General features: G+C 48.2%; 1 protein-coding gene across 2 annotated transcripts in view; it reads left to right on the top strand.

Annotated features, from left to right (window-relative positions):
• The first annotated feature begins 867 nt into the window (after positions 1 to 867).
• The window catches only part of MYO7A (myosin VIIA), an 87,646-nt gene continuing 75,400 nt past the window's right edge, over positions 868 to 13,113 (top strand). For both annotated transcript variants that reach the window (XM_082749526.1, XM_082749525.1), the window contains exons 1-2: positions 868 to 997; positions 3,105 to 3,168. In XM_082749526.1, coding sequence (XP_082605652.1) covers positions 3,151 to 3,168 — 18 coding nt within the window. In that variant the 5' untranslated portion in view covers positions 868 to 997; positions 3,105 to 3,150. The remainder of the gene's footprint in view (positions 998 to 3,104; positions 3,169 to 13,113) is intronic.

Raw genomic sequence — 13,113 nt, 5'->3', positions numbered from 1 at the left:
GTTCTGCCTGTGCCCACCAGGTGGCACACTTGGCCCCCCCCACCCCGGTCTTTGGTTGGGGGTAGCCTCCTCCCTGCAGACACATCTCCGTTACAGAGGTGGGGGCTTGGCGAGCACCTCCCTCTGCCCGGACCAAAGTTGCCCCCAGACAGGCCCACACTGATGGGTGGCAGGAGGCAGAGACCGGTAACAAGGACATGCCAGGTCTCAGCGAGGAGTCCTCAGTGTTACTCTTTGCCAACGCTAATAACACTGTGTACCCCTGTGTATGCCCCTCTCCTCGCACTTTTAAATCACATTATTTCCCTTCAATTCATATGTGTCCCTGGCACAGGCAGGGTTGTCCCAAGTCAGTGGGGTTGAGAAAGTTTCCTGGTTGATTAGGGACAACACCAGCCCCCCACCCACCCCTAGAACAGGTTGTGGGGACGGTGTTGAAGTGAAGAGCTTCAGGGGACACATCTGAGGGGAGCCCTTGGGAAACAGGTCTGGGGAAGGAAGGGTGGTGTGGGTGTGTGGACTGGGGAGAAAGAGCCAGAACATGGGGCTTACAACCTCCTGCCCGGCCCTGCCTGGTCCTTTCCTCTCGAGGCATTTAAGGAGAAGAAAACAAGGCTTGGTGGAGGGCCAGCAGGTGCTGAGACTCAGCAAATCAATGACCCGGTGGGGATGGGGGAGGTGCCCGCCACGTGCAGGGAGCAGGTGGTTATTGCCGGTAATAGCAGGCAGCTGAAGCCGTCTGGGGAGCTTTTGCCGGAGTCCCCCACTGGTCGGAAGCACCGCAGAGGAACCCGGGAGTCTGGGCGTCCTCACTGGGCAGCATAGCCTGCCTCCTGTGCTGATGTCACAGGGCACCCAGGTCTTGGAGGCCCCTCTGACTCCGCCTCCTGAGGGAAGGCTCCGGAGGGGGGCGCGGGGAGGGCAGCAGTGCTGTTGGACAGCTGTCCTGGTCGGGAAAGAGAGGGAGACGCTGAGAGGGAGACAGCTGGTCACACAGGTAAGAACTGACAGCTCCAGAGAGACACCCCCCTGCTCCCCGCCAAGGGTGACGAGCCTCAGAGCAAGACAGAGGAAGAGAGGACGTGTGTCAGCAGATTGTCCCAGACCCAGGATCCCAGCTCTTGAGCCTTTCGTGCAGGGGGCAGCTGCATTCCGTCTGGTGGGCAGCTGAGACTGGGGAGCTGGGACCCCGGTAAGCATGGGCTGCCTGCTCTCCTGGGTGCTGGGAGAAGGGTGTGGTGGACGTCCCGGGAATCACGGATCCGCCCATCCTGGGGCCCCTGCCCTTACAGCCGTTTCCTCCTAGTCTGGCCCCCTGCCACAGCAGCCACTGAATGAAACTGTCCTGAATCTAGACAGATAGAGGCTTGTAACGGGGAGAAAGGCAGAGCCAAGGGATACGGTGTCCATTGAATGGTCTCTGAGAGGGCCTTGGGGCAGGGGAGCAAACGTGCTGGGGAGGCAACGAGAGAGAGAGACTCTTTTGGCCTCTGACACGATTCCTTGATCTTCTTTCTCTCTCTTTGGATAAGTGACTTCCTTCCTCTGTGCCTCAAACTTCCCCTCTGTGAAATGGGAATAAGAACCACCACATACCACCCACCCCCCCTCCGGCCCCACTCCAGGTGGGGGGGGGGCGGTAAAGTCAGCATGGACATAGAAGTGTAAATACAGTTTTTGTACAAGAAGCTTATCTTGTAGCTTTTTCCTTCTGTGTACTGTTAAATTCCATGCTCCTTTCACCCTCCAGAGCCCTGAAAAGCTGGGCTCTGCCCCAGCTTTCGAGGCTCACCCTGGTACAGGAGGTCCGCCCAGCCACAAGGCACCCTGCTCAGACGCAGCTCCCCACGGCAGCCGCCTGCCAGCCCCGTTGAATTGCCTTCCCCACCAGTCAGGCTGGGGGCTGGTCTCCAGCAGAACTGCTCACCTGCTGTGTTCTGGAGCTCCAGGCCAGGGGTCAGGGCTCAGGTGTCAGGCAGTGTCCTGGACAGGGGATCAAATGCCTCAGTGCCTCTGAATGGGCCTTGTGAAAAATTGATGCTCACCCTGGAGGGGCAGAGGGGCCTTCCACCAGAGCCTGTGGGCTGGGGCTATCTTGGATCACCACGCTTGGTCCCACGGTTCCTTCCTGAGCAGTCTCTGGGCCTGGCCTTATACTGTGTGAGGTAGAGGCTGAGCTCACCCCTGCCCTGGATTAACTCTCCAACTTTAGGGGGACAGAGATGGGGACAGACCCTGACCTGACAACATAATGCATATAGTCAGAGCTGGATAGATAGAAACATCAGGGTTCTTCGATGCCTAGGGGTGGTCAGAGAAGACTTCCTGGAGGAGGTGCTATCTGAACTGAGCCATGAAGTATAGGTGGGAATTTACTAGTCAGAATTCCAGGTGGAGGGGTCAGTGTATGCAGAGGCCAGGAGCTATGAAAAGGGCTGGCATGTTTCCAGAGGAGTGAGTGCTGAGGATAGCCCAGGTGTCAGGGAGGAGGTAGGGAAAAGGCAATGAGAGGTAAGACTAAGACTTCAGTAAGAGCTGTATCATACTGGGCCTTACAAGCCAGCCTCGCAGGCTTAGGACCCCCATCCTGAAAGCAGTGGGTGCTCTGGGGAAGGGTTTTAGGCAGGGTAGGCCATGAACAGGTCCTGCTCAGCCTGTGACCATCCCCTGGGAACTGGCTTCTCCTGTCACCCAAACTCCCAGCCCTGAGCTGGGAGGCTGGAAATCAAGTCCTAGTCCTAGTTCTGAACTTGTCCTGCCCTGCTGTGTGATTTTGGCAAGTCTTGGTCCCTCTCTGTCCTGGTCGTACCCATATGTCCAGGGCAGAGGGCTGGAATTGCTACTTCCTAAGAGCCCTTTCGAAATCTCTGAATGACTGTAACCAGGAGAAGAGCTCAGCTGCCCTGGGGTGTAGTGCTAGTGACGGCGGCTGAGGCTCAGGTCACGCAGGCTGGGCTGTGGCCAGAGGGAGAGAAGCCAGGGAGGGAGGGTTCCCCAGAGGGAGGAGTGGCTGAGGCTTCGGGAAGAGCCCAGGTGACCCCAGCCAGGCTCCCGGCTGCCGGGCCGGCCTGCTCAGAGGGTTCCCATGGTCTCTCTCCCCTCAGAACTGCAACTGGCCAGGCAGGAAGCAAGAGCATCTGACAAGGGACAATGGTGATTCTTCAGCAGGTGAGTGTCCCCCCACCCTGCCTTCATCTGTCTATGCCAGGTAGAACCCTGTGGGCTCGCTCATCTAGTCCCACCCCACATTCTCTCATCCCTATGGCTAATCATAGGACACCCTCCCCGATACTTTCTTTTAGAACCCTCCTACCTATGCTTCAAAACCTAGCAGTGAACTGTTCCCTGCCTCTTGCAAGCCCGGTCTATAACTGCTCCTTCTGACATGTCTACTGGGGCCTTCCCTTCTCCCTACACTCACCCCACTGGGTAGAAATTATTTATTTACACACATGTCTGAATCCCCAGGCAGGTGCAAAGGCCCAAATGTGCAAAAGCCTTTGGGGACAGGGAATAGGAAGTTGGTCAGTCAGTCTAGTGAAGCCAGATCAGGAAGGGCCTTGAGCCGGACAGGGGAGCTGTGAGTGGGGGATGACTGCTGGGAGCTGGAGCCCTCTGGGGGTAATATGGGAAAGAAGCTACAGTGCTGGTCCTGGCTGAGTCCTCTAGCCCCCCTTTCATCCCAGGGTCACAGTGGCCCCTGACCCTCAGCCCTTCCCCGTGATCAGCCTGAGGCTCTAATGAGCTCCTAGTCTCCAGAGCTAGGAATGTGGGCCCTGGGCCAGGTCAGCTTGGCCAAGCCCTCAGACTGGTGGGAGTGTGTGCCGTGGGGGCTTGGCCACAAGCTTCACCTCCTCCAGGCCCGTCAGAGGCCAGTGGACAGTTTTGTTCTGCAGCTGTGTGTGTGTGTGTGAGAGAGAGAGAGAGAGAGAGAAAGAGAGAGAGAGAGATTGAGGGAGAGAGAGAGAGAGAGAGAGAGAGAAGTTGGGCTTTAGGTAGGGCAGGGTCAGAATGGACAGTTTTCTATCCCAGAGCTGGAGGAGACCCCCCTCTAGAGCTCCTTGGTCTGACAGTCCGTTCAAAGCCCTCACAGAGATGGCCAGAGCCAGCAAGAGAAGGAAAATTGCTATCACTGAACATTTGCTGGTGCCAGGGCCTGGGCTGCCGGAGGTGCTGAGTGGGTGCAGGCATTCATATCCTCCAGAGGGGGCAGCCTGGGCCACCCAGAGCCCCCGGGGGGGGGGGGGGTTTCCCTCAGGAAGCTTGTGAGGCAGGTCTTTGGCTGACTGGGCTTTCTCCCTCACGTGCCTGCTCTTAATGCTGGTCCAGCTCACACTGTGGGCTGGCTCTGCTAGGAGAGGATGTTAACCGGGAAACGCAGGCTTTGCCCACTCCTCACCCAGAAAGTCTGTTACTGCTTTGCTCCTGAGGAAGTTCCCAGCTCTGGGGAGCCAGTCAGCTCCACAGCTCCACAGGCAGAGCCCGCCCACCTGGGCTCCATCTTGGGCTTCATTTTTGGCAGTGGGCAGATTTGGGCATGTTCTTCAGCCTTCCTGAGCCTCTGTTTCCTCCCCTATAAAACAAAGGTGAAAAACCCATCTTTCCTGGGATGGTTCTTGTGAAGATAAAATGCCATGAAGGTTTAGTCAAGGTGCTGTTGCGTTTACCTGTTTCTCCAGCCCGCCTCTCTCCTCCCTCTGTCCTGCTTCTCCTTCCTGCCCCGAAAGATCCAGCTTCTCTGCCTTGAGCACCCGCTTCCCATTTTCCTGCCTGCCTTCTCCTGAGGCTTTGAGGTGGCCACTGTTTCCTTGGGGAGCTATTCCTGCTCTGCTGATGGTGGGGTCAGATCACACTCCATCTTTTTCCTCTGCTTACTTGAGGCCAGCAGGTGAGCCTGGAAGTGGGAGACAGCCCCTGCCCTGCTCTACAGGAAGGGTCACATTGACATAAGCTAGGGCAGGTCCAGACCGGGAAGGGAATCATGATGGTGAGGGGGCAGCAGGCAGGGAGAGGTCTCAGACCCTGGGAGGGGGCTGCTGTACAGGGTGTATGGGTGCGGCAGGAGGAGCAGGCACAGGGCTGGGGGAAGGAGAGGTCAGACTGCCCCGTTGGGCGGCACTTACAGAACATAGGCTCTTTCTTGGGGACCCTGTGGAGGTCTGGGCAGACCCTCTGGGTTGATGGCTTTGTGGGTAGGGGTGCCTGGAGACCCCTAGAAGCTGCCTCCTGCCCCACCACGTTCTCACTGTCCTACGTTCTCACAGTCTCCAGCATGGCACTGAGCCCCTTCTCTGTACTAGGCTGGGCTCAAAGGATGTAGTGATCAGTTGCTCCCTGTCCTGGAGTAGTTACCTGACTAAGGTGGGAGGCAGGCTGAGTGAAACGGTCACAGCAGGAGTCCTGGGGTGGACTGGAGTGGAATAGAGGCTGGGGGTCGGGGGCGCCTCTGCCTGCCTGTGGTGGGGGGGTGGGAGTGTCTGGGCAGGCGTCAAGGCTGTTGCAGATGGGGGTAATTGGGGTCTCCGGAGGAGGGATTGACCCAGGTTACAAGGCCAGCTGGTGCTTGCAAGAACCCACAGATCTGGGGCACACATGACCCTCTTTAAGGACCTCAGGGAGGGCTGCTGTGCTTCTGTGTGACATGCTTTCTGGCTCTGAGGTGGTCCCAGGGTAGGGACTGAATGTACTTTGTCCAGATTCAGGAGCACAGGGAAGTTTGAAGATAAATTTGTGGGCTATTGATAATAATTGAATTTACCCTTTTATTAAAATATCCTTCTTTGTCTCTTAGAACAATACTATAATGATTTCCAGTCTACTTTGTCTGGTATTCTAGCCACCCTAGCTCTTTTTTTGGGTTACTATTTGCATGGAATATATTTTTCTATCTTTTTACCTGCAATCTATTTCTGTCTTTGGATCTAAAGTGAGTCTCTTGTAGTTGGCATATACTTGGGTTCTGGGGGTTTTTTTTGGTTGTTGTTGGTGTTGCTTTTGTTTTTTTAACCTCCTTCAGCCAAACTCCACCTTTTCATTGGAGAGCTTAATTCATTTCCGTATAAAGACTTCTGCTATTTGGCTATGTTTTCCTCTATGTCCTTTCCCCCTCCCCCATGCCCACCCCGCTGCCAATTTCCTCTCTTACTGCCTCGTATGTGTGTGCTTTTTACCCCCCCAGTGTACTCTTTCGATTCCCTTATATATCGGAGTGGTTACCCAGGGTTTGCAATTAATATCTTACCTTTAAAACAATCTAGTGGGAGTTATACCAACTTTGCTTTGATGCTACCTAAGAAATGTTGTTTTTGCTATTGTCAGAAATTACATCTTTTTTTGCCTTTTTAAAATTTAACATATAATGTATTATTTGTTTCAGGGGTGTAGGTCTCTGAATCATTAGTGTTATGCAATTCACAGCACTCACCATAACACCTACCCTCCCCAGTGTCCATAACCCAGACACCCTCTCCCCCCCCCTCCACTCCAGCAATCCTCAGTTTCTTTCCTGAGATTAAGAGTCTCTTATGGTTTGTTTCCTTCCCTAGTCCCATCTTGTTCCATTTCCCGCCCTTCCCCCCATAATCCCCCACCCTGCCTCTCAAATTCCTCATACCAGGGAGATCATATGATAATTCTTCCTCTGATTGACTTATTTCATTCAGCATAATGCCCTCTAGTTCCATCCATGTCATTGCAAATGGCAAGATTTTGGTTTTTTTAATGGCTGCATAGTATTCCATTGTGTGTGTGTGTGTGTGTGTGTGTGTGTGTGTGTGTGTATGTACACTACATCATTTTATCCATTCACCCGTTGATGGACATCTAGGCTCTTTCCATAGTTTAGCTATTGTGGACATTGCTGCTATAAACATTCGGGTGCATGTGCCCTTTTGGATCACTACATTTGTATCTTTGGGGTAAATACCCAGTAGTGCGATTGCTGGGTCATAGGGAGCTCTACTTTCAACTTTTTAAAAAACTTTTATTTATTTATTTATCAGAGAGAGAGAGAGAGAGTGCACAAGCAGGCAGAGTGGCAGGCAGAGGTGGGAGAGAAGCAGGCTCCTTACTGAGGAAGGAGCCCGATGTGGAACTCGATCCCAGGACCCTGGGATCATGACCTGAGCCGAAGGCTGCAGCTTAAGTGACTGAGCCACCTAGGTGTCCCTCTATTTTCAACTTTTTTTTTTAAGATTTTATTCATTTATTTGACAGACAGAGATCACAAGTAGGCAGAGAGGCAGGCAGAGAGAGAGGAAGGGAAGCAGGCTCCCTGCTGAGCAGAGAGCCTGAAGCAGGGCTCGATCCCAGAACCCTGGGATCATGACCTGAGCTGAAGGCAGAGGCCTTAACCCACCAAACCACCCAGGCACCCCTATTTTCAACTTTTTGAGGAACCTCCATACTGCTCAGAAATTACATCTTTATACATGGTGTGCCCATTAACATAGATTCATAGTTATTGTTTCATGCATTTGCCTTTCATGTTTATTTTAAGATTTTATTTATTTATTAGAGAGGAAGCAAGTATGAGTGGGGGCAGAGGGAGAGGGAGAAACAGACTCCTGCTGAGCTGGGAGCCCGATGATGCAGGGCTCGTTCCTAGGACCCTGGGATGATGACCTGAGCCATAGGCAGATGCTTAACCTACTGAACCACCCAGATGCCCCTGCATTTGCCTTTTAAACCATATAAGGAAAAAAAAAGAGGAGTTACAAACCAAAATAACAATCACGTTGGCTTTTATTTTTGCCTATGTAAATATGTTTTTGGTAAAATTACCTCTATCAGAGTTCTTTTATTTCTTTGTATGGCTTTGAATTACTGTCTAGTACCCTTTAATTTCAGCCTGAAAGACTACTTTTAACATTTCTTGTAGGTAAGTCTACTAGCAACAGACTCCTTCAGCTTTCACTTATCTGAGAGTGTCTTAATTTTTCTGCCATTCCTGAAGGATGGTTTTGCCAGATATTGCATTCTTCTTTTAAATTTTAATTACACCGTATTTAGCATACTGTGTTATATTAGTTTCAGGTGTGCAATAGAGGGAGTCAATAGTTCCATGTGCTACTTAGTGCTCATCAGGGTAAGTGTACTCTTTTTTTTTTAAGCCTAAACATGCTTTTTTGTTATTATTATTATTATCATCATCATTATTATTATTGACAATGGGCATAGAAGGAACAGAGTTAGTGAGGTTGAGCCCTGCCGGCTTACTAGTTTGGATATAAGGAAGCACCATGTAACCATCACTCAACCCCAGCGTTCCTCAGCCCACTTTCATCTCTGCCACACCTCATTTTGAAACAAATGGCAAACAGACATCATAGCATTTAACCAAAATATCCCCAAATGTACTACAAGATAAGGGATCTTAAACAAACAAACAAACAAACAAACAAACCACCACAGCACCATCTGAAGATTGGAAGCATTTGAGCAATAATTTCTTCATGTCAAGTCCCCACAGACTATATCTGATGAATCATAATCAGGTGAAAACATGGGCATCATTTTGTTACTTGCTTTTTGCATTTTTTGTGGTTTTCAGCCATTTTTCTCAATCAGGAGGTCAGGACCTGGGGTTTGCTGAGCCGGCCACTTAGGGAGGTCTGAGCGAGGTCCTTTGCCTTCAGCCTGGTTTGCATCCGTTATATAAGTTGGGGGTTCTTCTGTTTCCTTTTTAAAAGATTGGGGGTTTGCAGACTTTAAAAACAGTTGGAAAACCAGCACTTCCTAGCCTCCCAAACCTGGGAGTGTCCGGACGTCGGCTGTACTCACAGGCTGGTGCCTAGAGCCTCCTCTTTCCAAATTGCTTTTCCTTTTAAGAAGCCGTAAGTCCAAAAAAGCATTCAGCTTGGTCTCCTGCTGCCGAGCTGCTGATCGTGCCCACCTGTCTTGTCCCCAACGCCCGGCACATGCTTGGCCGGTGCCTGGTGTGGGAAGAAGGGGGTAAGTGTACTCTTAATGCCCATCACCTTTTTCACCCACTCCTCTAGTAACCATCTGTTTGTTCTCTATACCTTAGAGTCTATTTTTTTTTTTTGTTTTTCTCCTTTTTTCCCCTTTGTTCATCTGTTTTGGTTCTTAAATTCCACATGACTGAAATCCTATGGTATTTGTCTTTCTCTGACTGGCTTATTTCGCTTAGAATTATCCTCTCTAGATCCATCCATGTTGTTGCAAATGGCAAGATTATATTCCTTTTCGTAGCTGAGTAATACTCCATCATGTGTATATATACTGTGTCTTCTTTAGCCACTTGTCTGTTGATGGACACTTGGGCTGCTTCCATAGTTTGGGCATTTTAAATAATACTGCAATAAACATGGGGTGCCTGTAGCCCTTTGAATTCGTGTTTTTGTATTCTTTGGCTAAATACAAAGTGGTGTGATTACTGGATCATAGGGTAGTTCTGTTTTTAGCTTTTTGTGGAACCTCCGGACTATTTTTGAGAGTGGCTGCACCAATTTGCATTCCCATCAACAGTGCACTAGGGTCTCTTTTTCTCCATGTTCTGGCCAACACCAGCTGTTTCTTACTCACCGTTCTGACAGCTGTGAGGTGGTATCTCATTGTGATTTTCATTTGCAATTCCCTGGTGATGAGTGATGTTGAGCATCTTTTCATGCATCTGTTGGCCATCTGTGGGTCTTTACAGAAATGTCTGTATATGTCTTCTGCCCATTTTTAAATTGGATTGTTTGATTTTTGGTGTTGAGTTGTATTAGTTCTTTATATATTTGTGGTACAAACTCTTTATTGAATATGTCATTTGCAAATATCTTCTCCCATTCAGTAGGCTTTTAGTTGTGTTGGTTGTTGCCTAGTATTTAATTCTGGTCTGATTTTTCTCCCCTCTCAGTGCTTTAAACATATCCTCTCACTGCCTTCTGGCCTCCATGATTTCTTATAAGAAATCAGCTATTAACCATATTGAAGATGCTTTGTATACAATGAGTCCCTCTTTGTCTTTTTTTTTTTTTAAAGATTTTATTTATTTATTTGACAGAGAGATCCCAAGTAGGCAAAGAGGCAGGCAGAGATAGAGAGAGGGAAGCAGGCTCCCCGCTGAGCAGAGAGCCCAATTCGGGGCTTGATCCCAGGACCCGGGATCACGACCTGAGCCGAAGGCAGAAGCTTAACCCACTGAGCCGCCCAGGTGCCCCCCTCTTTATCTTTTGACAGTTTGATTTTAATGTGTCTCAATGTGGATCTTTTTCCTCTTTGCTGTGCAGAAGCTTTTTATTTGGAAGTCCCTGTAGTTTATTTTTGCTTTTGTTTCCCTTGCCTCAGGAGACAGGAGAGATGTTGCTACAATCAATGTCAGAGATATTAGTGTCTGGGTTCTCTTCTAGGACTTTTATGGTTTCAGGTCTTACATTTAGGTTCCCGCTCTCTCTCTCTCTCTCTTAAGATTTTACTTATTAGAGCACATACACAAATGGGGGGGAGGGGCAGTGGGTGGAGGGATAGAGAGAGAAGCAAGCTCCCCACTAAGCAGGGAGCCTGATTCGGGGCTCGATCCTAGGACCCCAGGATCACGACCTGAGCCCAAGGTAGCCACTTAATCAACACAGCCACCCAGATGCCCCATTATGTTTAGGTTCTTAATCCATTTTGAGATTATTTTTGTGTGTGGTGTAAGAAAGAGGTCCAGTTTCCTTCATTTGCATGAAGCTGTCTAGGTTTCCCAGTACCATTTGTTCAAGAGACCATCTTTTTTTACCATTGCATGTTCTTCCCTCTTTTGCCGAAGGTTAATTGACCCTATAATCATGGGTTTATTTCTAGACTTTCTATTCTGTTTTATTGATCTTATGTATCTATTTTTGTGCTGGTACTGTACTGTTTTGGTCACCACAGCTTTGTAATATAATTTGAAGTCTGGAATTGTGATGTGTCCAGTTTTATTTTTTTTTCAAAATTGCTTTGGTTATTGGGGTCTTTTGTGGTTCCATACAAATTTTAAGATTGTTTGTTCTAGCTCTATAAAAAATGTTGTTGGTATTTTAATAGGGATTGGATTGAATATGTAGACTGCTTTAGGTAGTATAGATGTTTGAATGTATTTTTTCTTTCAATCTATGAACATGGAATATCTTGCCATATCTTTGCATTGTCTTTCATCGTTGTTTTATAGTTTTCAGAGTACCGGTCTTTCATCTCCCTGGTTTAGTTTATTCTAAAGTATTTTATTATTCTGGGTGTAATTGTAAATGGAATTGTTTTCTTAATTTCTCTTTCTGCTGCTTCATTATTGGTGTATGGAAATGCAGTGGATTTCTGTATATTGATTTTGTATCCCATAACCTTACTGAATTTATTTATCAGGTCTAGTAGTTTTTTGGTGGAGTCTTTGGGGGTTTTCTATATCATGTTGCCTGCAAATTGTGATAATTTTACTTATTCCTTACCAATTTGGATGCCTTTTATTTTGTTGTTTTAGCTGTCTGATTATTATGGGTAAGACTCAAGGTAGATCTATTTGAGCTCATCCTACTTGGAAATTACTGAGCTATTTGGATATGAAGATTTGTATCTTTGTTTTTGACAATCATTTCTTCTAATACCCATCTTCCCCCTTTCTCTCCTCCTCTCCTTTGGGATTCCCACTACACAGACGCTGGTCTACCGTGTCACAAAGAAGTCTTAGCTTTCTTAGGTTCTGCTCCCTTTTCCTAATTCTTTTTTTTCCCTTTCTATTCCACAGATTGGATAATCTCAATTAATCTATCTTCAAGTTTGCTGATTCTTCCTTCGGCCTATTCAAATTTGCTGTTGAACCCCTCTAGTGAGGTTTTCATATTGATTATTTCCCAACATGTGATGCATAATAATTTCTATCCCTTTATTTATACTCTTTATTTGGTGAGATGTTCTGGTTTCCTTCATTCTTCAACTACATTTAAGGTAGTTGAGAAAAATCTTTGTCTATAAAGTCCAATGTCTGAGCTTCCTCAGAGAAAGTTTCTATTAATTTCCTTTTACCTATGAATGCTCCATACTTGTTTCTTTGCATGCCTCATAACTTTTTGTTACGGACTTCTCTTTTTTCTCTTTTGAAAACTGGACATCACAAAGGTAACATGATAACTCTGGAAGTCCAGTTCTTCCCTCTCTCTCCAGTTCGTTGCTACTGTTGCAGTTCTGTTCAGTGACATGTCTAAACTATTTTTATGAAGACCGTCTTATTTGCTGTGTGTGATTACTAAAATTCTGAAAACCCTTAGGACACTGTCCTATTTGCTGTGTGTGATTACTAAAATTCTGAAAACCCCTAGGACCAAAAGCTAAACAAAAAACTCTCAGTCCGGGGCGCCTGGGTGGCTCAGTGGGTTGGGCCGCTACCTTCGGCTCAGGTCATGATCTTGGGGTCCTGGGATCGAGTCCCGCATCGGGCTCTCTCTGCTCAGCAGGGAGCCTGCTTCCTCCTCTCTCTCTCTCTGCCTCTCTGCCCACTTGTGATTTCTCTCTGTCAAATAAATAAATAAAATCTTTAAAAAAAAAAAAAACTCTCAGTCCTGCAGCTGGGCTGTGCGTGTGTGTGTGCGTGCGTGTGTTGGAGCATGCCTTCAATGCTCAGGCCATTTACACCCCTGCCTTAGCCTTCACTTCCCTGTGTACATGGAGCTTGAGGTCAGTTGAAGGTATGCACTTAGGGTGTTCTTGGACTTTTTCTGAACATCCTTCCAATCCTGTGCTTATATGAGGTTTTCTAGATTACCTCGCATGTGCAGGAAACTTTTAAAACCCATATTGCCCTGTCTTTCTGCCAGGATTTCTGGAGTGTCTCTTGTTTTTTCCAACTGATTTTTCCCCCTCATGTGGCAGGGGCTAGTTCATCTGTTCTTGAATGTTTTTGACCAGAGCCCTCCCTAACTGCCCCACCACCCTGCAGAAGTTCCAAGTTAGGGAATAAAGGCAAGCCTTGTGTATTATTCCCTTAAGGAGTTCCCAGACAGGTTAAAACAACCATAATTCTTTGATAACATGTCTGTTCTGCTTCTGGCCCCAAGAACCCACACCAGGGATGTGGGCCTACGTCTTCAAGATTGCCACAAGACGGGGGTATGGGGGAGTTGGTTAGAACTCCACAAAGCTCTCCTGCTG

Source organism: Mustela nivalis (genome assembly GCF_964662115.1).
Source record: "Mustela nivalis genome assembly, chromosome: 9".
Classification (NCBI taxonomy): domain Eukaryota; kingdom Metazoa; phylum Chordata; class Mammalia; order Carnivora; family Mustelidae; genus Mustela; species Mustela nivalis.
Note: the sequence above shows the minus strand (reverse complement) of the source record. Positions and strands in the feature narration are given on the sequence as shown.